At 34.9% G+C, this 27012-nt stretch overlaps 1 protein-coding gene across 1 annotated transcript; it reads right to left on the bottom strand.

Annotated features, from left to right (window-relative positions):
• Positions 1-690: 690 nt before the first annotated feature.
• Positions 691-24002, bottom strand: Rap1 (RAS oncogene family member Rap1). The gene is made up of 8 exons (XM_089239074.1): positions 23823-24002; positions 17644-17730; positions 14313-14381; positions 11677-11733; positions 10636-10776; positions 8215-8358; positions 4481-4574; positions 691-1418 (listed from the first exon to the last, which is right to left on the bottom strand). Exons 2-7 carry the CDS (start codon positions 17698-17700, stop codon positions 4485-4487), a joined length of 558 nt encoding a protein of 185 aa, XP_089095200.1. The 5' UTR covers positions 17701-17730; positions 23823-24002; the 3' UTR covers positions 691-1418; positions 4481-4484.
• Positions 24003-27012: the final 3010 nt, after the last annotated feature.

Genomic DNA, 27012 nt, shown 5'->3' with positions numbered 1-27012 from the left:
CCACCATATCATTCTCAGTTGCTCATTATCTGGTTGAGTTTACGGACCAGTTACCATGCATAAAGTAGGTATGGATTTTCATTTGCATTTAGCAAGTGAATTTTAATCAAAAAGGCAAAAACTGATCAATTTTCGTTCATTTTTTTAAATTCAATAAGATAAATCAACTAAAAAATAAAAGGAAATAATGAAACAAATTGCAAGATCATATTTTGGTATTTTGAAGTCATATTTCAACGTTTTTACGGTCATAAATCAGGGGTGTGTCCAGCCAAAACCTGGGTCCGTTTATTGGACTCTTCACAAAATAAAACTATAAACTTCCTGTTTCACTTCTTTGTGATGGATCAACTAGATTATTTCGCTTCCCACAAAATTAATGACCCTTTTCATAAAAATAAGGAAAATTTTCCCCAAAACGGAACCCTACAAAAAAGTCTGGACGTATATAGTCTCTTGCATATTTTCACGATTTTTAAAAGATAAAAATCCAAGCCCTAGCGATTACGCATAAAAACCGGCAAATGTGAATTCAGTATACTTGGGTATTATGCATGCAATGAAAAATTTAGAGAAATTTATCAAACTTACCAAAATGGTCAATTATGCATAACCGGTTATTATGAATAATAAAATTTATAACATTTACCCCCCTTTACGTAACACAAAACAGAAAATAAAATCATAAACTACCATAGCAACACATTTATTTTTAAAATTGAGACCACACAACAAGATACAATCGATAAACTGTAAACGATAGAAATCGAAAATTTAAAAAAGAAAAAAAAACTATCATGAAATCTAAATTTGTCAGAAAAAAAAAAAATTGTGTTTACATAAAACTTTAAAATGAGGCGATTTCATATAATAAATCTTTCATGTGGAATTCAATATTGACAAAAAAAAGCATTCTCAAGGAGAGAAAGAACAGAAAAAACGGTACGTATGAAGATAGTACATATATGAAAAAAAAAAGTTCCATCTGAATTCAATGTAACAATAAATACAGGTGAAAAAAAAAAAAAACGGCACAGATCAGAAAATAAGTTACTGGCGAGATTTGCCGTATTTTCCAAATTTTTTTTTTTTTTTTTTGTTATTCAAATGTTGATAAAAGATATCAATACAGGCAAAGACATGAAATTGACTGGAAGCCATTGTTATTACAGCCACATTTTTTTTTCTCGTTATTATCATTTTTTTTTCCTTAAGATCCAATCAGACAGTACATGTGCTACATGCATAACGTTAGCTCTCAGCGGGTGAGGTTTCATTTTTCTTTTCTTCGACAATTCATCCCGAATCGATGACTTCCCTCCACACAGTGTTAAATAATTTTTAGAATTTAAAACAAAAAAAAAAAAAAAAAACAAAAGGAGGAGGAGGAGAGAAGGAGCTCCTGTACAGCTCTTAGCCTATCAAAGAAAATAAAAATGATTAACCAATGAAAATATGCAAACAATTACAGTGACCAAAATATCAATGAACAAGATTCGATAAGGCTAAGGGGCACATTCTAGCCTTACGTCAGCTGATTTTTAGCCATTTTTGACCCCCACCCCATCAGCAAAATTTTGTCAGCTCTGCCCCTCCCACCTAATGCATGCTGGGGGGGGTGGTCATTTGGGCTCATGACAGCCCCCCCCCCCCCGATGAAAATTTATTTTGATGAGAAAAAAAATTTAATTACAATTTCGGGAGAAAATACCTTTATATGTTATAAATTTCTGTTAATTTCAATGCTATTTGAAAGCTAAGAACTCGAAGCTTCTCTAAGAAATTCATCGTGACCCACCCTCTGAGCATATATGCTAAACCCATGACCCGTGGCCCAAATGCGGCCCTCTGGGTTATCTGATGGGGCCTGCCACTTCAAAACTAATGCTCTAACTAGTGTTACTCAAGTAGGCCCATGGAATAGTCACAGATCACTTAAGTGACCCGCAGAACAATTCCAGATTACTTAGGCGGTCTGTGGCACATTTAGAGATTCCTCGAGTGGCATGTTGTACATTATTAGAGCACTTAAACAGCCCCGGTGCAGTTCTGCATCACATCAAGTTAACCGTGGCCCATTCCCAGATTACTTAAGGTATCTGACTACGCTGAAAACGTCATTTTGGAAGAAAATATAGATTTTCATTTATTTTTTATAAAAGCCCTATTTGTTATGATTCCAAAACGGGCCTTATTTTGTGTATATGATGCTTAGAATCAAAGTTACGTTCACATTAGTGTTGCGTTTTTACATACAAGTAATACGTGAATAAAGACTTCAAACGTGTTTCACGAAGAATGCTATATTTGACATTTTACTTGACTTTGTGACATGATTTGTAAAAATTGGTGCATTGCATCCTTACAAAATTTTAATGTGATATTTTGCTATATATTGTTGATGAACCAAAATCTAAGGTCTATCACATATATTTTTTGAATTACAGTGTTTTATAGACAAAAAGTAGGATGAAATTTCAAAAAATTCACACGTACTTTAACATATTTTGGTGTAACTTATGAGCATATCATGCAATCCTTTAAATTTTGGTTCATAACCTGCAACATTACTAGCTAAATTCACTGTGAAAATCACAAAGCATTTCATTGATAAAATTTTTTGCAATCGTGTTTCGAATATCACATGAATTTTGCCTAAAATTTGACATAAAAACTACTTTTTTATAGAAAATATAATAGACCAAAATTTGTCACTGTTTTCACCATTTCGAGACACTTTCTATCAAAAAATGTATTTAAAGTTCACTCCAGTACCATTTTAAAGAAAAGTGACAAGAAAGGTAGTCGAATACCTTAAGGTTAAGCGATCTGTGGCACATCAGATAACTTAAGTGATCAGCGGCATTATTATGGATCACTTGAGTAATACCCGGCTCAGTTCCAGATCACTTCAAGGATCTGCAGAACATTAAAGATCACTAAAGTGGCTCTATAGAGGATGTATCAATAGGAAGAATGTTGGTTCAGGTGACCACAAACTAGCGCAACATTTTTCTCGTTTTTGGCACACCAAGTAAGATGCCATTAAGAATATTTCATATTTTTATAAAGGGTGGTTGATGTCAGCATCATTCAAAACATTCCCCCCCCCCTTTCCAATAATCCCTCTACAAAGATAGTTTTCCCTGGTCTGTAAGTACTGCAATATTGGGGTTTCACTGTATTACACAAAAGTGAGTAAAATAGGTTCCAAACTAGAGTAATACCCGACTTACACAATAATTTGTTCAAACATTAACAATGTAGATTGTTATTGCTTTGGAACAAAATTACGTTAGTAATTTGAGATAAATTTTTCCAGACATATTGCTGATATAATGAGGGGCAAATAAGTTTGAAAATCTAATGACCGAAACCTATATCTATTGTATTTACTGACATCATTGATTCTCACCACAAACTGTCAAACATGGAAAAAAATTACTGACTGCTAGGGATACATGAATTTTGTATTTACAAAATGAACATGATAAATGTGAAATTTGCCAATTTTGATGAATATATTGAATACATGCACAAATTTTAATTTTCATTTTTTCCAGAAATCTTGATAATTTATGCTTCACACTTATATTATGCTGCTAATTCTTCAGTGAGCTATCAAGCTATAATATATATGCACCTTAAAAGAATACAAAACTGAATACTCTCAAGTAAAGGGCTTAGTATCAGACTTTGCGCATTATAATGACTGCATGATTCAACTTATTAAAAACACTTCTTGGTGACAATATTTTGAACTGCTAATGCTGGGAGCATAAAGCGAATCTCATAAGTGACGTATTCATTATGAAGTTCAAAGAGTTGAATTCCGTTGCGACCAAAATGAAGACAACTTTTTTTTGCACTCAAGAAAAATGAAAAGTGCGCATTTAAGGTACCAAAAAGAAAAAGTATCACACAACTGCCAGCAAAACTCTTCTAGACACATGTAGCAATCAGGTGGAATTTGTTGTTCAAAGCTGTCATTTATCGGAGCAAGTATATGAAGCATATAACTTTTCTCAATGAATATGAAGAGGATAGCATAAGTTTCTTAAAGAAAAGTTTTGACAATGAAATTCTAGCTCAAGAAATATTGCATCGAGTTCAGCTGACTTTTGTTTGTGAGTTCTGTAAGGAAATTCATGGAACTGATCTACAATTTGGAAGGATCAAACTATCCATTAGCACACGTTTTGGGGAGTAAGTAGACTAGAAATTTTCTCTTGAGCACCAATTTCATGGGCAGACAGACTCAACTTTGACTTACTGGGATGAGTCGTTTACAATGCATCTATAATGCTCCTCCTGGTTAGCAAATAAAGTAAGGCAGGTGTCAGAAATGAACTTAACTTTATAGCCTCTTATTTCTTGTTGAAGCAATGGAGAGTCAAAGAAAATCCCATTCATTGAATGAATGCCGCAGAAACATTCAATGAGATCATGCACAGAAAATACATATAATCTTTATACTTACATATTTACAATATAGAACATTTGGTCTTCTTAATTTTAGTCTGTTTCTTTTCAGGGTTCTTCCTATTTATTTGTCGAACTAAATCATAGAAAATCTGTTGAACAAAGTAAAAAAACGAAAATTAGACAAAAATTGTACAACAAACACGGCCAATGAAGGTCAGTCGGCAATTAATTTCATGAAAACTGTTAGTTGCAAATCTGATCTTAAGCTCAATTTCAAATAATTTTACAAAGGCTTACAAGGAAACCTCTACCATTACTAGATTAGTTATTCCCCGACTTTAATAACCAATAGATTATAAGCTAAAAACATCTGAATTTGTGAGTATGGATTACAGACCTCAGCGGTTTTTTTTAGAGAGAATGGAATACAAACGCAGGGATTGACAAATCAATAAAATATTTCCTAAATTTTGTAAAAGCAGTTTTTTGCCGAGTTAGGAGTTACTGCATTACACTTTCACGTAGTATGTACGTTACTACACACATAATGCAGTAAACTTTTACAGAGGCAAAACACTGCCCAAACTTTATTAACATTTAAAAAACTAACTGTCCTACACTTGGGCTGTTGTGGGGTTAGCAGAAAGTAGTTATACTTCAAAATACCAACCCATCAATGTACAGGAGTTAAAAAGTTGGTAGTACTGTCAGCACTGAAAGGGTTAAGCTAGGTTTGACAGTTTTATTGCACCAGGACATTAAATTAAATAATTAAATTAAAATTATGCAATAAACTCTGTTAAGCAACATAATAATTTTTAATATTAAAGTGATAATTAATCGCAACAATACATTTTATGTTTCATCATTCTTTTGACTCACCCCAATCAACTATAATTATAAAAACATGGTCACTCACCACCTTTTTTTCTAGATGTTTAATCCAATTCACATAGGGGCTCGTACATTACGACTGACCATCCCTCAAGCACCTTAGCACTCTTAACTATAACTTTACATTTTTTTTGAGTGAGTTTCTGTGCATGGTGCCTTAGCATTCCTAACTCAGCATCGTTGATTCACATCTACTGAGCAATTGTGTGATTCTCCCTTTTCATAACGCCATCCAAATACTTTTAGTTTTGGTTCCTTTGTTTAAGCAAAAACCCCTCCGATTTGTTGAACAAAACACCTGATTAGAATACTATTCATGATAGGTTAAAAATTTAAAAAAAAAACACATAGAATGTTTTCAATATCGCTGCCAATTCTATTGATGTGTCATAGCAAGTTATGTCTGGTATAAACAAAAATGACTGCGTTGTAGAACTTACAACTTTTAAGGATGAGGAAGAATTTAGGAACATGTTATCTTTTGATTTTTATATTTGAAGTGGAGTCTTTAGAATGAATACCTTAAAGGCAGAATCTCCTTCACAGCATTGATTAGACCAGAGGTTTGTAGCAGGCCGACCGTCATTTGGGGGTTCAGACCCCCCCCCCCCAGCTTTTGAAAATACACTAAAAATGGTATATATATATATATACAAATATATATATAACTATAAATACATTGAGCACACGTTCTTTGCCGCCCCCCCCCAGGAAAAAGTTTAAATGACTGCCCTGGTTTGCAGTTTAATGCCGATTCCGAAATCTTGTATCTCGCTTAAGGGCGAGCATGCTAACTACTTGGTGTTAAGGTTTTCTGCAGTAACAATTATTTTAAGCTGCATTGTATTGAATTATTCATCTCCAAAATTTTTAGTCAATATTTCACAATTGTGAGCCATTGCCGTAAGCTTAAAGAAAATATTATCTACTGTTCTTTTCATATGTTCATCATATATAGTCAATTCTGTAGAAGTCTCTCCAACTGTGGCTTATCCCTTTAATGATTTTTTTTAATTGTGAAACAAATCATACGAGTTTATATTATGGTCTATGGGTAAGTTTGATAACAAATACAAGTGATTCAGATTACGAGCATGTTCATGGAACAAATTATGCCCTTGAACTGGAGTTCCACTGTATTTAAATAGGCTTTTCAATTAACTTCTGGGAATCCAGAAATTTTGGTAATCCAGTATACCCTGATAGATATGTACAGGATTAGGAAGATATGGGATTTTTTTTTATAAATTTTGAATTTAGTTTTGCTAACATTTTTTTTATATTGCATACTGACTAACAGGGGCTTCTCTGCGCTTCAATGAGGCTTTTCGGATTATGTGATATCTCCCTCTTTCTTTGAGGGGCATACCCCGTGCCTATGTTAACCAATATGGCGACTTCCTATGCAACTCATGAAACAAATCTATATTTAAAGAAACGTAGAAATGAATTTTTTTTTCTTTTTAAGGGGGGTGATAGGTATTTCGATTTCCCCAAATAAATTTTGAGTTATCCATCTGCCTGTTTCCCCTTCAAAAAATACTTAATTAAAGCTGCAGAATTTCTTCGATGTACTTTACAAGCCTACTTTACTACAATGTACTTTAATTTTAAAACATCCTAAACAATATGAATTTGAGTCGAATATTAAAAGACAATATGGAGACATTAATTTTCATGCTTGAGAAGATATAAATAAAATGTTGAAATCAATGTTATTGCATGAATATCCAACTCAAAAGTAGGTCCGGCTAATTACTTCATATTTAATTTTTTTCTGGGCTTTGTATATATCTAAGCAAACTCATTGTTTCAAAAACCACGAATTCAATACAATTTTTTAAATTATTGATGTGGCGGAAAAATCCCACTAAATTTCCGCATTTCTACAGTTAAAATTAGGAATTTTAACACCGATTTCTATGGGATCATCCTTTGCCTGACCCTCAAAGTGATGCTGATGATTGTGACCTCTATTCAAAAAGCCTTATTACTGGGAGGATTGAAAAAGTGACAAACCATTACAAAAGGCATAAACTATTATACATGCACTAACAGTATCAAAGAGGTGACAAATCATTGCAACGGCATATATAGCATGTCTGAAACACGTTGCTAGGGAACCACGGTAACCAAAGTAAACATTCCAAAAGTGATGTGTTGAGGGCGAGAAACCATTGTTGTCCAACAGTTTTTTGCCTATTTTGGGCATTTGCCCAGCTCTGACAAACTTTCAAAGTAGCCTATCATTTAAGTCAGGCCCCATTTGGTTTATATGCAAAATTTGGCAATGATCGATCTAAAATTGTAAATTTGTATAGAGAACATACACACACAGAAAATCAATTTTATATATATAGATTTATAAAAGTGTTTTCTTTTTGCTTTATAACTAATACAAGTACAACACCACAACAGGCAAAATGCCCAGCGAGATGGCTGAGAAAAAGATGCCCATAAAAAAATATGGATGTCATATATTTCAAAAATAAAGCGACCCAATTAAAAATGTAATTAGAAACATTATAAACAATATATACACATGATAAAATATTATACAATGTCCATAAAGAATACTTATGGTTGTCTTATTCTGAGTATGAATAGCTTCTCGATTTACCCCAACATGTTTATCGTATTTCTTTTTAAACGTGCCAATTGTGTTACAATTTACTACCTCTGGGGGTAAGCTATTCCATTAATTGACAACCCTATTAGAGAAAAAAAACCTCTTTTGCCTGTTCTAGTTCCATTTTTTTTTTTTTTTTTTTTTTTTTGTGATCACATGAAGTAACGCCCTTGCAAGGCATTTCACATGCAGTGATAAGTAATGAATATATATTTCATGTACTAGCACAGTATAGTGGCTTACTGATGGCATATTCTGAAACTTACCTCATAGACGTTAATCTTAGCCTTTGCAGATGATTCCAAGAACGCACAGTTATTGAACTGCCTGGCTAGATTAGCACCTTGATCCTTTCCAACAACACGCTCATCTTCTAAGTCGCATTTGTTTCCGACTAATATCATGGGAACCTGCATAAATATATTTTTCATCATTTTTAATCATACCAAACTGCATTGCAAATGACATCCATAATATAAAAAATATATACAGTGAAACCTATGCTATGTATAAAGATATAGCTGCACCTGTAACAATATTTTCTTTGGCCCCCCAACGGAATTCCTATTCAATTGGAAATAGCACAAATGCTCAAATTGTCAACAATAACCTGTTTAATAACAATATTTTTAAGGGTCCCTACAGTATCGTTACAGACAGGTTTCACTATATATATATATTTCAATTGTTCATTTCAATGTATGTATACACAATTCTGCAGCATATAATTCTAATTATGCAAACCCTAAAGCTGGGTTCTTTAAGCGGCAATTAGAAATCACTAAACCCCCCCCCCCTCCTTCAAAAAATGTCTTCAACCTTATCAATACCACCTTCCTGTAGACTCAGACCTGGATGAGAGCATTCATCTTCTCAGCAGTTCACAAAAAAGCCTTCAAAGCATACCCATACTCCCTATCTGGACAGTCTTCTGGTATTAAAGAGTTAAGATACATTTGTTACTTTTCACTACATTTGTTCATTCACATAAAAAGAATAATCAGCTGCATCACATTCAGACATTCTAATGATCTTGCCCATATGACTTTTTCCTTGGATACAAAATTTACTTAGGCAACAATGACTCTCAGGTTCTTTCCTTCAAACCAAACACAACTTGATCTATCACGATGGGCAATTTACTACTGATTGACTTGTGCCGGAAGTGTGAGTATGTGAGATATATATATATATATATCAGTCCAAGTATGTTATATTACAAATTCTGAGTGAAATGAATGAATGAGTGTTTGAATATTTGTACTATTGTTTTCAGGTTCTGAAGAAGTGTAGCTGGGTGACACCCAGACCACATCGCTTTACTGTGATATATGTCATTGCCCTTACAAATATGAATACCTCTGGATCACCTGTTATTCAATAAATATTCAAATATAAAAAATAATAAATTGTCAAAATTACATAAGATGGTGATCAATCAAAATATTAACACTTGTATAATGATTCATTAAAATCACATTAATTGCTGCTCTGAATGTCTATGATAGCGGAAGGCACTAAAGGATGTGACCAAAAAAGCTTGGAATCCGCATTTACATGTTTGTATGAGCAATGGCAAACATGTGTAGTTGCACAGGACAGTTACTTCGAGGGAAATACCAAATAAACACAGGTGCTATCTGTACTCATTCTTCCGTAATAAGTTCCAGAACTATTGAAGTTTATTTGCAGATTAATAAAATTGAATGTGAGCACCTTTAGTGGATCTGCAGACAAAAAAAAAAGATTGAATATCGTTTTGGACAAGTATTTAATAGCATTTGGGGTGTAATTAAATCAATGTCTGAAGAAACACTGTTTCAAATCGTGTAGGAGGTTTGCATTTCACTCAGTTTTTATACAGTGTTGAGTATGTATCACAGATTTAAATACAGCCAGCTTAAACACACTGAACCTTGTTATCTCTACAATCATGAGCAGGTACAGGCTCCTTGAAAAGGGGAGGGCAATCACATAGGGTGTGTATATTGAACAGGAAAGGGGGGAATGTCCACTTTTCCGCCACACCAATGCTACAATTTTACTGAACGGGGAGGCGATCGTACCAACCCTCCTTCCTGTTCCTATCCATGCTACTACTAAACCACACATGCACCTCTTAAATATTCCTGAATTAATACATGCTGAAATGTATAGTGTCTAGTGTGAAGTTGTCTGTGAGACATATTTGTTATTTAAGGACTGCTGTTGTCTTGAAAATTCGGAAGCAAACAACTCAACAATTCATTATTTGCCTGTTCGCATCACACATGTGAACATTTTAAATGATATAAGCTCGATTGGCTCTCAGTGGACAAATTTTCGAATGATAGATTGGCTCTTAGTGGACACTTTCAAATGAGATTGGTTTGTATTTGTGCCTTGTAATTGAAAAACAGAAATCACCTCCGGTCAACCAGGTCATCCACATGCTATCAGTCAGTGCAAAACTGCTGTGAAAACATCTTAAAGCAGCTGTTGACTGTATGCATGAGCAACTTTGGTAGAAATCTTGGAGCAATCTTCTATCAATGGTGCAGTACTTCCATAAAGTAAATGTGGTTCTCTCAGTATAAGTAATTTGTTTTAGAGATGCCTTGTATGTATGTATGTACTATATCTCTTCCTATATTTAAGGCAAAGTGATATTTTTCTTCAACTACACATTATTGCACATAGCAACTTACATCATCAGTGTCCTTGACTCGAAGGATCTGTTCCCTGAGGTCCTGTAAATCATTGAATGTTGACTGGGCAGTGATAGAGTAAACAAGAACGAAGCCTTGGCCGTTCTTCATATACAGGTCCCTCATAGCTGTGAATTGTTCCTGTAAATAGAGTGGATTCAAAGTGATGTTAACTACAAATAAAAATTACGCAGCAAAAGCTTTTGACGTAGCAAAAAGTACAGCCGAACCCCGATTTAATGAATTTGAAGAAACCGACAATTTTATTCATTAAACCAAGGAAATCTGGGTCAAATTGATCAGGAGCATAAACATTTGAAACAGCAAATTTTAAAAGCTACTTACTTTGAAGTTGCTGTTACATTTCTGACAATCGAAAAAAAAAATGATATAAACTTGAGAATAAAGTCTGAATACATAAAAAATTATTTGACACGTCCAACATTATCAAATTCTGTCAAAATTGTCATTTTTTCCACCAATTGAAAAACATTTTTCCTTCAGAAGACTAACGATTCTTTACTTGTCAAGACAGAGCATAAATTTGAACTTTATTTTTTTACTGTAATTTAAACATGCCAGTTAGCACAATGTTTTATGAGATTAGTCTCCTTTATTATCAAAAGGGAACAGATTCCCTCTCTGTTTGTCTCTAAAGGTCAATCCCTGGGAAGTGAAATCTTCAGATTGTGATTTTGGGTGACGAGGAATAAGAAAAATTTATGGATAGTTCAGAAAATATTAGTTATATCAAGGTTTTTTTTATTTCTTAAATAGGGATTTAACCCCTATTTTCAACAGAATTTAATTTAAAAAAATGCATCAAATTGAGGAATTTGTTGAATTGGAGTTTGTTAAATCGGGGGTCGAACTGTACATATCTTGACCTTTGCATGAGTTTTACAAAATTATGGATGATTACATTGATGGATTACATTATTGAAATTTCCAATCGAATTGTTTAGAATGTTTCGAATTTTAAAAATTAAAACAAACAGAAATGCTTGAAATTTATCTCGACATAATGAAATATTTACGTACTGTTCCAGCTGTATCCAAAATTTCCAGCATACACTGCTGACCATCCACTTCCACTTGCTGTAATAGAAAGAAAAAAAATTGAAAATTCAGACAAACACTCATACTACCAAAATTTTCTGTATATAACTGGCAGGTTATACAGTACTTTTTTTTTTTCATGTAAAACCTGCTGATTATACATAAAAGATTCTTTTTTTGCCCCCAATCTCTGCACGCATCAAAAATCTAAAAAAAAAAACTAATTTTTACTCATTTTTCATAACATTACCTCAATAACAGGTTTGAGAGAATATCCCAGGATCTCGCACTCTGAAGTGGATATTGTAGAACAGAATCTCTAGCAAGCCCAGAAACCAGGATCTTTTGGGCTTGTTTTTATAAATTTAAAATGCTTCGATGATGCTCTACTTGGCCAGCAATATAATCTATTTTGTGCAACCACATCATTTTGGCACTTCCACAGCATCAGTGTGTGGATAGAACTTCTATCAAGATGCACATTGCAATACCAGCAAAGCAGCTGCTGAAGACTCATTTTTACAATAACAGGATGACACAACACCTGGCCGGCTGTCAGTTCATTTGACCTTAACCCTTGCAACTTCTGGCTGTGGGGGGGGGGGGTACCTCAAAATGTTATGAACAGTGGTCAGATTGCAAACTTTCATGAATTGCAAGCTTCAGCGCAACCCCTATATGTTAAAAGTTCCTCAGAAATATTAACGCGGGTGGGTTTGGTTCAATAAAGGTGAATCGCAAGCACATCCACATCATGACATACTCTTGATCTGCTGTTGAACAAGCACATTTTTGTGCTTTCACTTCATAGCCAGAACACGGACAACATATTTAACATTTCTTGAGTAAGTTGTAGTTATTTTTTCAATTACTTCACTTTTTTGCGCTGTTCCCATGAATTATGAAATCGTGTAATGTTGTAATTGAGTTATCATTTCGCCATGACTGGCTATTGTTTCCAATCTGCAAGCAAATTTCCCACGTGTTGGATGATGTCATTAATTTTACATTTCAAAGTATTTTTCCCCTTTACCAAATAAAATTCCATTTCTTCAGGAATATTCATGTCAATTTTCAAATCATTCTGACAATTGTTTTTTTACAGTGTTTTGAAATCAGAACCTTAGTTATAATAACCCTGCATATTGTAAATCATTGCTAATTAATGTGTTATTTATGTTTCATTAAATACATTATATTCACCTAATTTTTGTTACAGTTTTTGCAAAATAGCTTCCTAATTAAACATACTGAAAGTAACTAAAGAAAACATATTATATGATTAATAACATTAAAAGAATTTTCAAACACGAAGTAATCCATTGAGTTAAGCAAAATATAATTAAATAGCAAAAGTTGGTTTTTGTTAAAATTTAAGCAATATTGACAACGGTAAAAAAATGATGTTGAGAAGACTACGCAAAAAACAGTGGCGACACCTGGTACAAAATGATTTTTTTTTTTAAAGTTCTTTTAAAATATATTCAGAGATAATGAATATGATGAGAAATAACGTCTTGAAATTTCATTTGAAACTTCACAATATACTTTTCAGCTCTGATTATCAGTGCAATGCCATTCGCAAAAAACTACAAGGCCACTCCCGTTTTATTGCATCACCAATCTTATTTGCATATTATAGCTAGACATCATTTCTAGGGGCTTCTTAATGTGCCGAGTGGCATAGTGGTAAGATGCTCCTTCCGCCATGAAAGTTACTGTCAAGGTACACGGATTCGAATCTGGGCATAGAAAGTCAGAAAAAAGTTCTTTTCCTACCGAGACTGGGTGATAGATGCCTTCATTTCCCACCCAACTCCACTGTGGTTGGAAATTGCTATATGGCGATGTATGACCAGAGTTGGTGCGCTGTAATGCTGGGGCTTCTTAAATTAATGTAGTTGTTTTGCCCCGTAAAGTAGTCTCAATAATCCAAGGTGGATGGGACTGAGGCCACCTCGGACTATCATAACAATAATTAGAGGTGTGAACTAAAAAATAAAAAAGGCTTCATAGAAAATTGGGAATGATTTGGATCTCCTTTATACTGTGGAGGGGGGGGGGAAGAGAATGTCTGATATAAAAGTCAGTATATGGTGTACCCGAAACTAAAGACTACTCTGGCCAACATGGTATAATTTCATTAATTATGATAAATAATGACCCACAGATCAAACATTACCAGTAAATGTGATAAATTTACAATATGTGGACAAAACTTATCGAACTTAACAAATTGGCTGATGAATGTGCATGTAATCACCGGATTTACAAATTCACCTGATATATAAAACAAACAGGGTCCACAGATCACTGATGGGCAAGTTTAAAAGTTCATTAGAGATGGGCAAAGGCTGGAAATGGTCAAATAACCTGGCAACAAGGGTTTGTAGGCTTCAACAGACTTTTAATGTTATGGCTCCTAAATTCACATGGCTCTCAAACATGGGTTTAAGACAGGTTCATTCCTTCACAATGATTTTCAGTTCTTTAATGCTTCGAGCATATAGTCTTTCCCCCCCCCCCCCCATCAGCTGTTGAGTGTTGTTGCTGGTACAAAACAAATACAATTTCTAATGGTGCTATCAATTTAAAAAATTCTCCAGTAAATTACTTACTTTACGATAACTGTCCTCGATGGTTGGATCATATTTCTCCACAAATATGCCCTGTACAAACTGTACTGTCTGAAAAAAGAAAACAAACCATGAATCATAATTTCTATATATACACACACAACTCTCACTTCCTTTCCAAGAACAAAGTGAACAAGTTTGTGGCAGCTTGCTACAAAGAATGCAAAGGGAAACGCAATATTCAAATTCCAATGTCTAGTTATAAATAACATTCTGCCAAAATAAAGTTATTTCCTAAATGAAAGATATACAGAAAACTGGATGTTGTGAAGATATTTATTTTTTGAGATGATTTTTAAGGAAGGAAAAAACCCATCTCTGTCTCTACCTGGAATCGAACCCAGGTCCCTCGTTTGCCAGACGAGTGCTCTCACCACTTAAGCTCTGATAAATATCTTCACAACATCCAGTTTTCGGTATATCTTGCATTAACAAGTGGAGAGCGACATCATGTCGTACATATTTCCTAAAAATCTCTGGTTTAATAAAAAACGTTCTTTTTTTTTACAGATTTTAAAGTGAAATTCTGATTAATAACATTTTTAATCAGTTTCATTGAACATCTTCACTTTTCTTTCCAAATATCAGTTTCGGCATAACATCCAGAAACTTGAATTTGTAATTTTAACCAAAATGATTCATGAAGACAATTCAGATCACACATCACCCTTGGTGTTCAGGGATTTCATATTCGTGTTGTTTTGTATTCCGTCTATTTTCGTTTTCTGGAAAACACTGTTGAAGTGATAATTATATTATCGGAACAAAATATGAAATTGTACATGTTGAATAAATGTTTTGAAAACTCCTCCGAAAGGCTTTTCTAGTGTTCCTGAAAATTTTTCTCAAAAACCATTGTTTAAATGTTTTAAAAATTCAAAATTTACAAAGAAAATTCAAAATATTGGCAAAGGTTAGCTTCATTGCTGCCGCTTCCTGTTATTAAGGCATCAATGAATCTACAGCCAGATATATCTCTCAAAATAAAGTATTCTAGACTCAAAGCTAGGCTGGAAGAGATCTCTGTGACGGGATAAGTTCAGGAGTTCATTCAGCCACATATAGAGAAACAAAAACTAGAAATTTGTTCAGCTGTTGCTGTAATTAAACCTGTCGCTATTTATAGTCCAGGATCCACACATCCCTCACATAGAAAATTGTTTTTCTGTGGGTGCAACAGAAAAAGGTATGCAAGTCTATGTGCACTGCATAACTTCCATACTATATCTATTATTAAACCGACAAATCCATAAGCATTGGGGGGAAAGAATAAGTCACATCTCCCAATATATTGTATGGATAATAGAAAAGCTTAGACTAAGATAACACTTTTCTTAAATTTGTTTAAGCTTTTTCTTGAATTTGTTTAAGCCAGTTCTCAAAGTGTATCAAAACTCCTATGTCTCCCTGCCCTGTCGTGGTGGTGAGCTTGATATGTGCCAATTCGGTGCTTTGAAGTGATTCTTTGTTAGACTATTGTAGGCAGCCACAGATAAACATTGACTAGGGCTAGGAAGCCCCTGAAAAAGTTTATTTCATTCTGGAAGTCAGAAGATGCCTTTACAGAAAAGGCATACTATTCAAAGTTCTAGATAATGCCCCTGAAAACTAAGACACTGAAGTTCTCTACAAGCCTCCAAATATTCAACATCCAGCCACTTGATCAGGAGTTATGCGAACATGTATGTGTCTAGCTATACACATTATTCAATGGTATGTATACCATGTGAATAATGTGCATACACATTATTCACATGGTTATGCAGTTGATGAAGAGGCAAATGCAAGAAAAATCTTAAAGTCATGGACAAATTTCACCAGTACCATGTTGGTGCTATTGCTGGAGCTGTGGAAGCTATAAAGGGAACAGATACTTGTTTTGGAAGAACTTTTGGCAACAATGTGTGCCTGAGGACACACCCATTTCTACAGACAACCAGAGATTATGAAGGATATTTTTATGTTAGCGAAGCACACTAAAAACAAAACAAAAAAGTATTAATCAAGCAAACTTCTCCTGAAACGATACCTCATGAAAATGATCAAGATTGAGAATTGCAAGGCAAGTTTATTATGAGCAACATAATAATTGCAAGTTTAAATCAGCAATGGATTGTTTTCATGACATGTTAGAAAAATTAGTAAAGGAAGCCCTGTTACTATACTCTTAACAAATTAACAGAAATGAAGAAATGACAAATAGACATTATATTGCTCTTCCAGAAAATACTACAGCAAAATAATGAACACCCTCTTCTATTTCTGCCATACAAAGATATAAAAGAGATGCCTAAAATTACCAATTTACCAAATTACCAATATAAGTCAGGATATGACTGCACCATGTTTTCCGGTCATTCCAACTGAAAATTAGCAGCTTATAGTGGTATGGGAACAATTAGTTCCAAGGCTAATGATGAAAGTCAAAAAAGGGACTCACATAGTGAGGAACCCGGGTCCTCACTATGTGAGTCCGTCACTATGACCACTCGACCACCACGGCAGCGGGTGCCACAACTACTACTTAATTATACATGCACCTCATACACATTCCTCTATAGAATTTCTAATAAATTGGCATATGTCGGAATGAGTACATGACCCTAACGTATTGATGTTGTCAAGTTGCGCTTGTTTCATGTTGGTGCTACTATGTCTAAAGCATAGTTTCCCCAACCTTTTTTGTCCTATCGCCCCCTTCTTCAGAATTTTTTTTTTTCTCCCAGCGCCCCCAACATAATCTCACCCATACAATCCTTTATGCTATACTCATAGCTTCCACCGCCCCCCTCCCAGGGGGTATTAACGCCCACTTTGGGAATCACTCGTCTAAAGTGTCAAATAACAGTGAGGTTTCACTTTTATTTCACTCTTTAGACAAGAGGTCTTCAACCTTTTTCCAGTCGCAAGCACTGCATGTATCCATCATTAAAAGAGCACTCTTATGGCAAGTGTAACATACGGACGCATGAAATGACGATGATTCCAATCCTTGAATACAATTGCTCCAGGGTGTTTAATTGGGATGTTGACCAAGTTCTTGCAAGCATGAAATCACACACGAGCATCAAGCACTCTGGGTACTTCAGGGAGCACTGTGGTGCTCGTGAGCAAGGGGTTGAAAATGCCTGATTTACAGTTTTCCACTTTATAAAGGTGCAAATGAAAGCACCAATCATCGATGAGAATATCTTTTGATTCAAATCAAGATGGGTTTCCGTCTCATACAGTGTCCACCTTAAACAGGTTTCGCTGTGTGTGTGTATAACTTTATAATTTTTCAAACAGCAAAAAAATTATTTCGAGCACTTACCAACGCACTTTTACCAACACCTCCACTTCCTAAAACTACAATTTTATATTCCCTCATTGCGGGCGTGTTGCTGTGTTTTAGTCAAACCTACAAAGGAAAAAGAATATTTTAAACATTCACCATAATAAAAAAGACAGACTAAAACCTATCAATTCAATTAATATCAAAATGGTACCACATATTCAGGGAAGGGCTCGGGACAATACAAGATTACATCTATGCATAGGGCTGTAACTAAAACCGAAAATTTACTCTGTTGGCAGGGGCTGTCAAACCGAAAAGTATCCAGGTCACATCACCATATGGCAATATCGGTTCATTGTCTTCACGGACTGGATACCTCTGGCAATTTATTTATAAAAACGTGACATTACAAAATACATTATCATCATAACAAGTATATAATCAGTAGCAAGATCACAATCTATGCATACAATCGCAAATCAAACAATCCTATATTAAATCTTAATTTGAATATAAAATCGTAAACCGCATATTGAAATCAATAATGAACTGGATATACAATTTATAATCGGTTTAATCTCTTCTATTTAAATCATTCGATTTCCACAGCATTATACTGTTCTTGTGCCATCAGTCAATCTTCTTTATAGTTGATCACTTACTTTCTTCTTTGTGAAAGTGGTGCAGTCTGTACTTGTACTATTGGTTGAAAAGGCATCTGCGGGATGTTACAAGCGACCAGTATATATTTGGGGACCATGGGTGTAGTAATTGAAAACACTAGGGGGGGGGGGGGGTGAAGAATGGCTCCGAAGCTATCTTGACATAGCTAAGACACACCCACCCCACTCAGGTGACATTCTGGGACTCCCACTTAACTGAAAGTGACTGCCCAACACATTTACACTTTACTTTCGGAGAAATCATAGCACCAAATCTCATCAAGACCCTCATCTTCCCTACAGGTGAGGTGCCATGTGTTAAGGCAGCCCTAGATGGCTCTAGCATAAAGTACGCGTATTTAAAAATTAATGATAACAAATATTCAAAAAGAGTTCATTCCTACGCACATATCTGTAGATATGCAAGTAGAAGTGGATTTATGGTTCTGCTGTCGGCCCACTACAGAACTTTTTGCCACAGTAAAACAATCTTTTCCCCGTTTCTCATACATAGGTAGATCCATTACAATATTTCAGGGCAAAATCAGTTACATAGCTTCCAGAAAAATTGTGTTTCATTTCATACACAAGCATCCATTGTTTCATCGCTCACTGACATGTTGCTGCGCGGTTTTACAAGTCCCTCCTAGATCACTCTTTTAGTCACTCCGACTTGATTCCTTGCTCTTCAAGTCATGCTTCTGGTCACTCCCATGCTTGTACACTCTTTTGGTTGCTCACTGACCTTATCTCACTCTATATGTCACTCTTTTTCTTGTTCACGTACTTCCACAATTTCTAGGTCACTCTTTTAGTCTCCCTCACTGACATGTTTCCTCATTTTCGAGGTCCCTCCAATGCTTGCACTCTCTCAACGAAACCCTCAAAGCAAAAAATACGAAAATCTGCAATGCACGTTGCAGAACAATCTAAAAGAATTTTAAGAAAAGTGCAGAAAACGCTGTTATGAGCATTTTTACCGCAGAACATTTCCAGTCAGCTGAGGGCTTGTTGCTGCAGAACAATGCAAAACATTCTGCCTTGGGGAAGGAAACTTTCTGTTGCTCACCAATTTTATTCCCTGTTCTTTCTATCACTTTTTTGTTCCCTTCCATTCTTGCAAACTGTTCTGGTCACTCGTGCTCACTCTTTTGGTTGCTCACTGACCCAGTCCCCTGATCTCTTGGCAGGATCGGATTAAGGCCTGCGATAAGTAACACGAAAGTGACATGCTTTCATGCTACCGTAACATGTGTATCACATGGTTATGCCACCCGACCCTTCTCCCATTCTAAACGAATTTTCTAGACCACACACTTTTAAATTTTGCCAGCGCTCTGAAATTGCCATCCTGGACTATACAGCCACTTTGTCTCCCCCCTCCCCCATAAATAAGCCACTGTATGCAAGCCTTGCACACATCGACAGGAGAGGCATTTCATTAGTTTGGAACCACTGCTTCAAACAAAATTTCTGAGCTACAAAACAAGCTTAGGCCTATAAACCACCTGCTTATCACTACATTCTAAAAGTTCTGGAACTTATTTTATTACAAAATAATGAGTATAGATAGTATCTATTTATTTGGTGTTTCCTTCGAAGTAACTATCCTGTGCAATTATGCATTATTGCCATTGTTCACACAAAAATGCAAATGCAGATTTCAAGCCTTTTTTTTGTGTCATCCTCCATGGCCTTCGTCGCACTGTACTTTTTCAGAATCTGAGAATCATTGCCCCCTTAAGGAAATTTTTTATCAGAGGAAAAATTCAAATGGGACAAGATCAGGAGAAATAAGCTGGTTACGGAAGTATCAGAATGTGATGTTTTGACAGGTAATCTGACCCCAGGAGGGAGCCGTGAGCCAGACACAGTGTTCACTAATAAGCATCTAGATGTGATTCATGCATTCGAATTCAATTTTACTCCTCCAAATTTCATTGAGATGTGAAAATACTTCACCTTTTTGGCAATTTTTTTTTCAATAAATTTATTTCTCATTGATAAAACAAATACCTCTTTAAAATTCTAGAGGAGAAATTTCTCTCTAAAATTGTATTTTCAGATAACACTGCCAGAGCATTCTCATGATGGAGCACCCCTGACTAGGTTTTCAAAAGATCTGGCTGCTTGTGTCTCACCGAATCACGCAGACATTTAAGAACTCGCAGGTCCCTCCTGGAGTCAGATTACTTATCACAACAATCAATACTTTTGCAACCAGCTTATTTTCCTAATCCTGACTTTTTCACTCGGATAAAGAATCTGCATAGGGGGCAGCGATTCTCAGGTTCTGAAGTACAACAAGCAGTGGAGTATACGACAAAAAGGCTTGAAATCCGTATTTGTCTTTAAATAAACAATGACAAAAATACATAATTCCACAGGGTAGTTAGTTCGAAAGAAACACCAAATATACAGGTTTTCTATCTGTACTCATTCTTCTGTAATAAGTCTCGGAACTTTTTGAACATGTAACAAAGTAATAGTACTTATGATGCCAAAAGGTGCTGGCACAAAGGAAACCTTGAGGAAGCTAAAAATTCTCAGGCATCCTGTGTATATAAATACTCAAGCCCATACGCAAAGAAAAAGATGGGTGCATTACCACTTATTACAGTGAGCATGTACTTTATTTTCAAAGTAATAAAATTAGACCATACACTTTATAGACAAGTCACAAAATAAACATATAAACAATCGACGCAAAAGTTTAGACAAAGTGAAATTTTCAGCGAATTAAAAATTATCTAAAATCTGTGTGGTCGGTTGTCTTTTTCCTAACAAGTTAGTTGATAGAGGTTACCATTGAAGAAATTCAGTTTTGCATTATCCGGCGCTTAAAATTATGCCAATAACTGCCAACGCTTAAAATATGCCATCGATGATTTTCATAAAGCTCTAGATCAGCAGTTCTCAACCAGTGCTCTGTACGCACTTCCCTGAGGCTCGCAGCAGCTCAAGGAAAATAAACAGTAAATTTGAAAAAAATATATTTTTTTTAATAAAAATGAAGGCCCATGGGACTCCACCATAGAAATTGTACACTAAAAAAGACTCCACGAGTGAAAAAAGGTTGAGAACTGCTGCTCTAGATAAAATGCCCCAAAAATCTAAATAGGTTCGAGATTGGGGAGGGCCACGTGCTGCCCAGTCGAGAACTTCAATATTTTGCTTATTCTAGACATTTGCACAACCTGCTGGAGTGCACGCTACAACCTGCCTGCATTAACTTGCTGAAACTCTCCGTCTTGGATTCTTCTGCCCATTTCTTTTACCTTTAATACATGGGCTTTCTAATCAGTTTTGGGCAGTATACATATCTCCAGGTAATACTTGGTAGACAGACATTTAAGAATGTTGTGAGAGCCACAATTTCTGAAACACAGAGAACCTTTCCGATTTCAACTTCCATATTCTATTTACTCTTCAGAACTACTCGCTGTAGCTTGCGGCATCTCAAATAACTAATGCTATCATGTGGACAGCATAAATACTGAAAGGCGGTGATGTCATTGGTGGCAAATTTACATATCCCGACAATCAGTCACGAAAATTCTTCGTGTCCAGGAGTCTGTTTGGACTTTTCATATATAGGATCCCGTTTTTCCGAAAATTTCCCTCTTTTTTGTGAAAAGGGTCATTAGTTTTATGCAAAATAATTCTATGGAAAGCAAAATCTTGTTAATTTATCACAAAAGAAATGGAATACCAAATTTATGATCTCATTTGTTTGCAATCATAGGTGCCAATGATGCTGATTTACCTGGACATGATTTTTTGAATTTTTATAGAAAAATCCCAAAAAATCCTCAAATTGTACTTCACTTAAAATGAAAAACCCCCTAAGGAAAACTCTTTCAGTCCTATAATTCCAGGCTGACCATGTTTTCTCAGGGAAAAATATGGGCAATTAAGATTTCAAGTATGGAAAATTAATAATTGTTGCCAAATGCGTTGTCAAAATTCGGCAAAATTGTCAATTATTGCTAAAAAAAATTAGAATGATGAAAAATACAAGAATGTTCCAGGACAACAGGTCATATGGTCATCAAATGCAATCACAAAAGTCCAGTTTCTCATTTGTGTAATGTTTTCTTCTGTGTGAAATGTTTCCTCCCCCTCAAAAATCTCTGGTTATAAGCAGATTTTTAAGACCCACTTCAAAAATCCTGAGAATCAATGTTGACTTGTGACCATAGTTCAAGTATCCTTGGCTGTAAATGAATTTAAACGACCTACCTCATAGTCCCTGAGAATCAAAGGTGGGTCGTGTCTCATATAGCTCAGAAATTCCCGACTCTTAGTGTTGTTGAACGACCCATCTAGGATGCACCTATGACCCATAGGTTGAGAATGGCTGCTTTAGATTCTATGTCGTACAAACTGCTCTATTAGCTGCTGATAGCCAGTCCTAATTAAATACAGTAGGCGCTCGTTATAATGACCATCCCATTACAACAAACAGTAGGATAAATCCGAAATGCTTTCACAGAACGACTATCATATGTTTTTCTTCCGATATAACGACCCTCCCGATACGACGTCCATTTTTGATAGGACAAAGGGGATCAGTATATCGAGTGCTGACTGTATATCAATTCTCAAACATCTGTCCCTAATGCACATACGCTCTCAGAATGGATGCCTATAGTAATTGCAAGCGCTAGACATCAGTTTCTCAGATTATCCTTTATAAGCACTAGAGACTGGCAGGCCCCCTTGATGCCAAAACATCTGCGACACAAATTTCACCATTTTTGCTTTCAAAAAACGTATTTTTATCACGAATTACAGTATTGTTTTTGATTCTCACATATTCAAATAATCTTTATTATTCAAGAGAGTTTTTTCACAAATTTAAGAGCGAATTTCAAAAGTGTCTAAACTTTCGTGGTGCACTGCACATAAAAACCCTTATAATAATATCCCACAACCCCACTCACAGGACGAAAGGTGCACACTCCACGCAAATGAACACAAATTACCCACGAAGGTCAAACCACAAATGAATAGGACTCTCCTTGGTAACATGATAGCCACTGGATGGGAAACATTAAGAGAGAGAAAAAATGAGTCACTTCCTGTTTATGAGTTACCTTGAATTATCCAACTCATAGAGCCATTACAAAGAAAACAATTACATATAACATTAATATAAGCTCATTAAATATCAATCCAATGTACAATAGCACTTTCATCAATCAATATTGAGAGATTTAAAAACACCTGGACCAGCATAGCTGGGGGAAACACATACATAGCAAAGCCGTGAATACCCGCACCTAGAAATGACTGTGCATGCAACGAAGTATTCAAGCGAATGCTTTAATAGCACGTGTATACTAATTACTATTTGAATACTAATTTACTCTAACACGAAAAACAATAAAACCTGTGCAGGGTCTCAATTACTAGGCAATTAAAAGCCAGCAGCCTGTGGCATATTATACACACACAATGGAGATTTCTCTATAGATTAACACAGGGTAGATTTTAGTTTCAAGTCAAATGAGATAATAGATTATTTGTGTATAATTTAGAATCACTTACCCCCACTGCTAAGAAAATCTACAGATTTTTCCCCAAAGGGGTAGGAGGGAGAGATATCAATGGTTGTGTGTATTTTTAAAAAAAAAGAAATGGGCGATGGCTTCTTGATGATGTAGGGGGAAACGTGACGTAACGATGACTGGGCGGACCGGTCCTGTGGAGATGCGCTCGCGCTGTGGTGGAGGAGACGCGGGCTGTGTCGTTTGGACGAATCAAGTTTGGTTTTGATTAAATTGTTTCTTCTAATACCTATGTGAAGTCGTTTTTGATTTGATAAATTTTTTATGTAGAAATAGGTACGTGATGATGTTGACTGTTTTTATTTTTAATAAATACTATTTTTTAACTCAAAAAAAAATTAATTTTTAATTAAAAAAATCAATTTTGCATTTACTTTATCAATTTTTTTGAGAACTATCAATATTAAGGATATTTTGTATTTTTGACTTTTTATTGGAATGCTGATGACCATACGACCCATCTTCTTCTATGAGCACTTCATTTCTTGCTGTTATTGATTTTTTTAGAGATTTCTATCTTTGTTAGCGGTTTTTTCAAGGTTAAGAATTCTAACCTCTTTGGATTTTGTTCACCTTTGGCATCATTATTGGTGAAAACTGGCAATTGATTGTGTTTCCCGTATTTAAGATCCACATATGGTCAATGATGTAATTTAACGTTCATGTCTGAATACTACAGCTGTTGCTGCCATCTACCCAGTAATTTGAGAACTGATACAATAAATCACAGGGCTGCCGTCTACCATTTAAAGCAAACGAAAAACTATGAACTAGTATGATTTCTAAACCATAGATGGCAGCAAATGCATCATATTTTTTTAAAATTATTGATGGTGAAAGCCGTCAAGATATCTGTCAACGAACTTGTCGAATTTGCAGCCAGGCCCTGATGGAATATTAAATAGTCCCCCGACGGACGATATTTCTGACACAGGCTGCCAACCTATTGATGCGTGTTTCAAACTCTCTAACAAGCTTTTTGAAGCGCGCCACCCCCTTTTGAAAAAAAAACTTTAACAGTGACCCCTTTTCCAGGTTGACTATATGTCCCCGTTTTCCGGGACATTCCGATTTTTTTGTGGCCAGTAAACGTGTTGCCCCGAAAGCCCTTTTCAGAACGCTTGTTTCGATTTTTATCAGGCGATATTGACTTCCATAGATATTCAATTTTTTTTTTTTCAATATCATATAAACATTTACTTTGTTTTTTAATGTACTTTGTGTCCCTTATGCAAGATGGAAATGTAATTTCCATGGATTCAAGATGGAATTCATTCAAGGAAAACGCCATTAATAGGACGTACGTCAGTCTCGTTTTAAATTATTTAAAAAAAAAAAAAACATGATCAAATAAGACTTGTGAGCTCTTAAAATGGAAACTTCAAACTCTTCTGAACATACAATGTTAAAAATATAATAATACAGTAGTTTGCCTCTTTAGCTATGAATGCTTTTCATTTCTCGCATGCTATCCGTTTACTTGTATTTGTCCTAGTAGAAATGCTTTTGATTCCTGCATTGAATCCATGAATCATTTAAATCATTATTCAATGATTGAATCACTTCATCATTATTCAATGATTGAATCACTTCATCATTATTCAATGATTGAATCACTTCATCATTATTCAATGATTGAATCACTTCATCATTATTCAATGATTGAATCACTTCATCATTATTCAATGATTGAATCACTTCATCATTATTCAATGATTGAATCACTTCATCATTATTCAATGATTGAATCACTTCATCATTATTCAAGGATTAAATCGAACAAATTATTTTCATGTCTTTTGTTTTCCTCTATAAAAAAAAAATGGTGGTGAGCTTTGTGCCTGATTGTAGGCACTTCCACGATACCAGAGATAATTTCATCATCTCTGTCATAATGAATGGATCAGGATTTTATGGATTGGATTCTATATATACCGCATATTTTCCCCTCTTTCTGTTTAGGTCTTGTCTCTTTAGTTTAGGTTCTTTGATGTGTGAAGTCAAGTAAATGAAACTTTATCACATTTTTCCGAACCATATTTAAGAATAAACCTGAAAACAATATATAATCGGTACGAAATTGAGAACAAATCACAACTTCGGGCCTAATGTGACCCTTTGAACTTTTTGCTATGGCCCGCCGACCATTTCCAATAGTAATGCTGTGCATTTGATACATTAAAAACGCTGTCGGGGACCCTATGATTTCATATGGGCTACGTATTTGGAAAAGCCAAATTCGGCATCTAAAAGGTATACATAATTATAGAATTTTCAGAAATGCTAAAAAACGCCTTGATGAAAGAAATAATTTTAGAATTGAGGTATCCGACTACGTTGAAAACGTCATTTTGGAAGAAAATATGGATTTTCATTTTTTTATTTTTTATAAAAGCCCTATTTGTTGTGATTCCAAAACGGGCCTTGTTTTGTTTATATGATGCTTAGAATCAAAGTTACGTTCACTTTAGTGTTGCGTTTTTACATACAAGTAATACGCGAATAAAGACTTCAAACGTGTTTTACGAAGAACGCTATATTTGACATTTTACTTGACTTTGTGACATGATTTGTAAAAATTGGTGCATTGCATCCTTACGAAATTATAATGTGATATTTTGCTATATATTGTTGATGAACCAAAATCTAAGGTCTATCACATATATTTTTTGAATTACAGTGTTTTATAGACAAAATGTAGGATGAAATTTCAAAAAATTCACACGTACTTAAACATATTTTGGTGTAACTTATGAACACATCATGCAATCCTCAAAATTTTAGTTCATAACCTGCAACATTACTAACTAAATGAACTGTGAAAATCACAAAGCATTTCATTAATAAAACTTTTTGCAATCGTGTTTCGAATATCACATGAATTTTGCCTAAAATTTGACATAAAAACGACTTTTTCATAGAAAATATAATAGATAGACCAAAATTTGTCACTGTTTTCACCATTTCGAGACACTTTCTATCAAAAAATGTATTTGAAGTTCACTCCAGAACCTTTTCAAAGAAAAGTGACAAGAAACGTAGTCGGATACCTTAATGAAAAAATAGTAACAGAATTACTGAAAGAGAGAGCAATAATTGCTAAACTGCTGATAGAAATCAGAATTAAGAATAATTTCAGAATTGTTAAAAGCGATAAGTTATGAAAAAAA

Source organism: Pholcus phalangioides, unplaced genomic scaffold (assembly GCF_987345545.1).
Source record: "Pholcus phalangioides strain wild (caught in Gottingen) unplaced genomic scaffold, Ppha-v1.0 ptg000002l_1, whole genome shotgun sequence".
Classification (NCBI taxonomy): domain Eukaryota; kingdom Metazoa; phylum Arthropoda; class Arachnida; order Araneae; family Pholcidae; genus Pholcus; species Pholcus phalangioides.
Note: the sequence above shows the minus strand (reverse complement) of the source record. Positions and strands in the feature narration are given on the sequence as shown.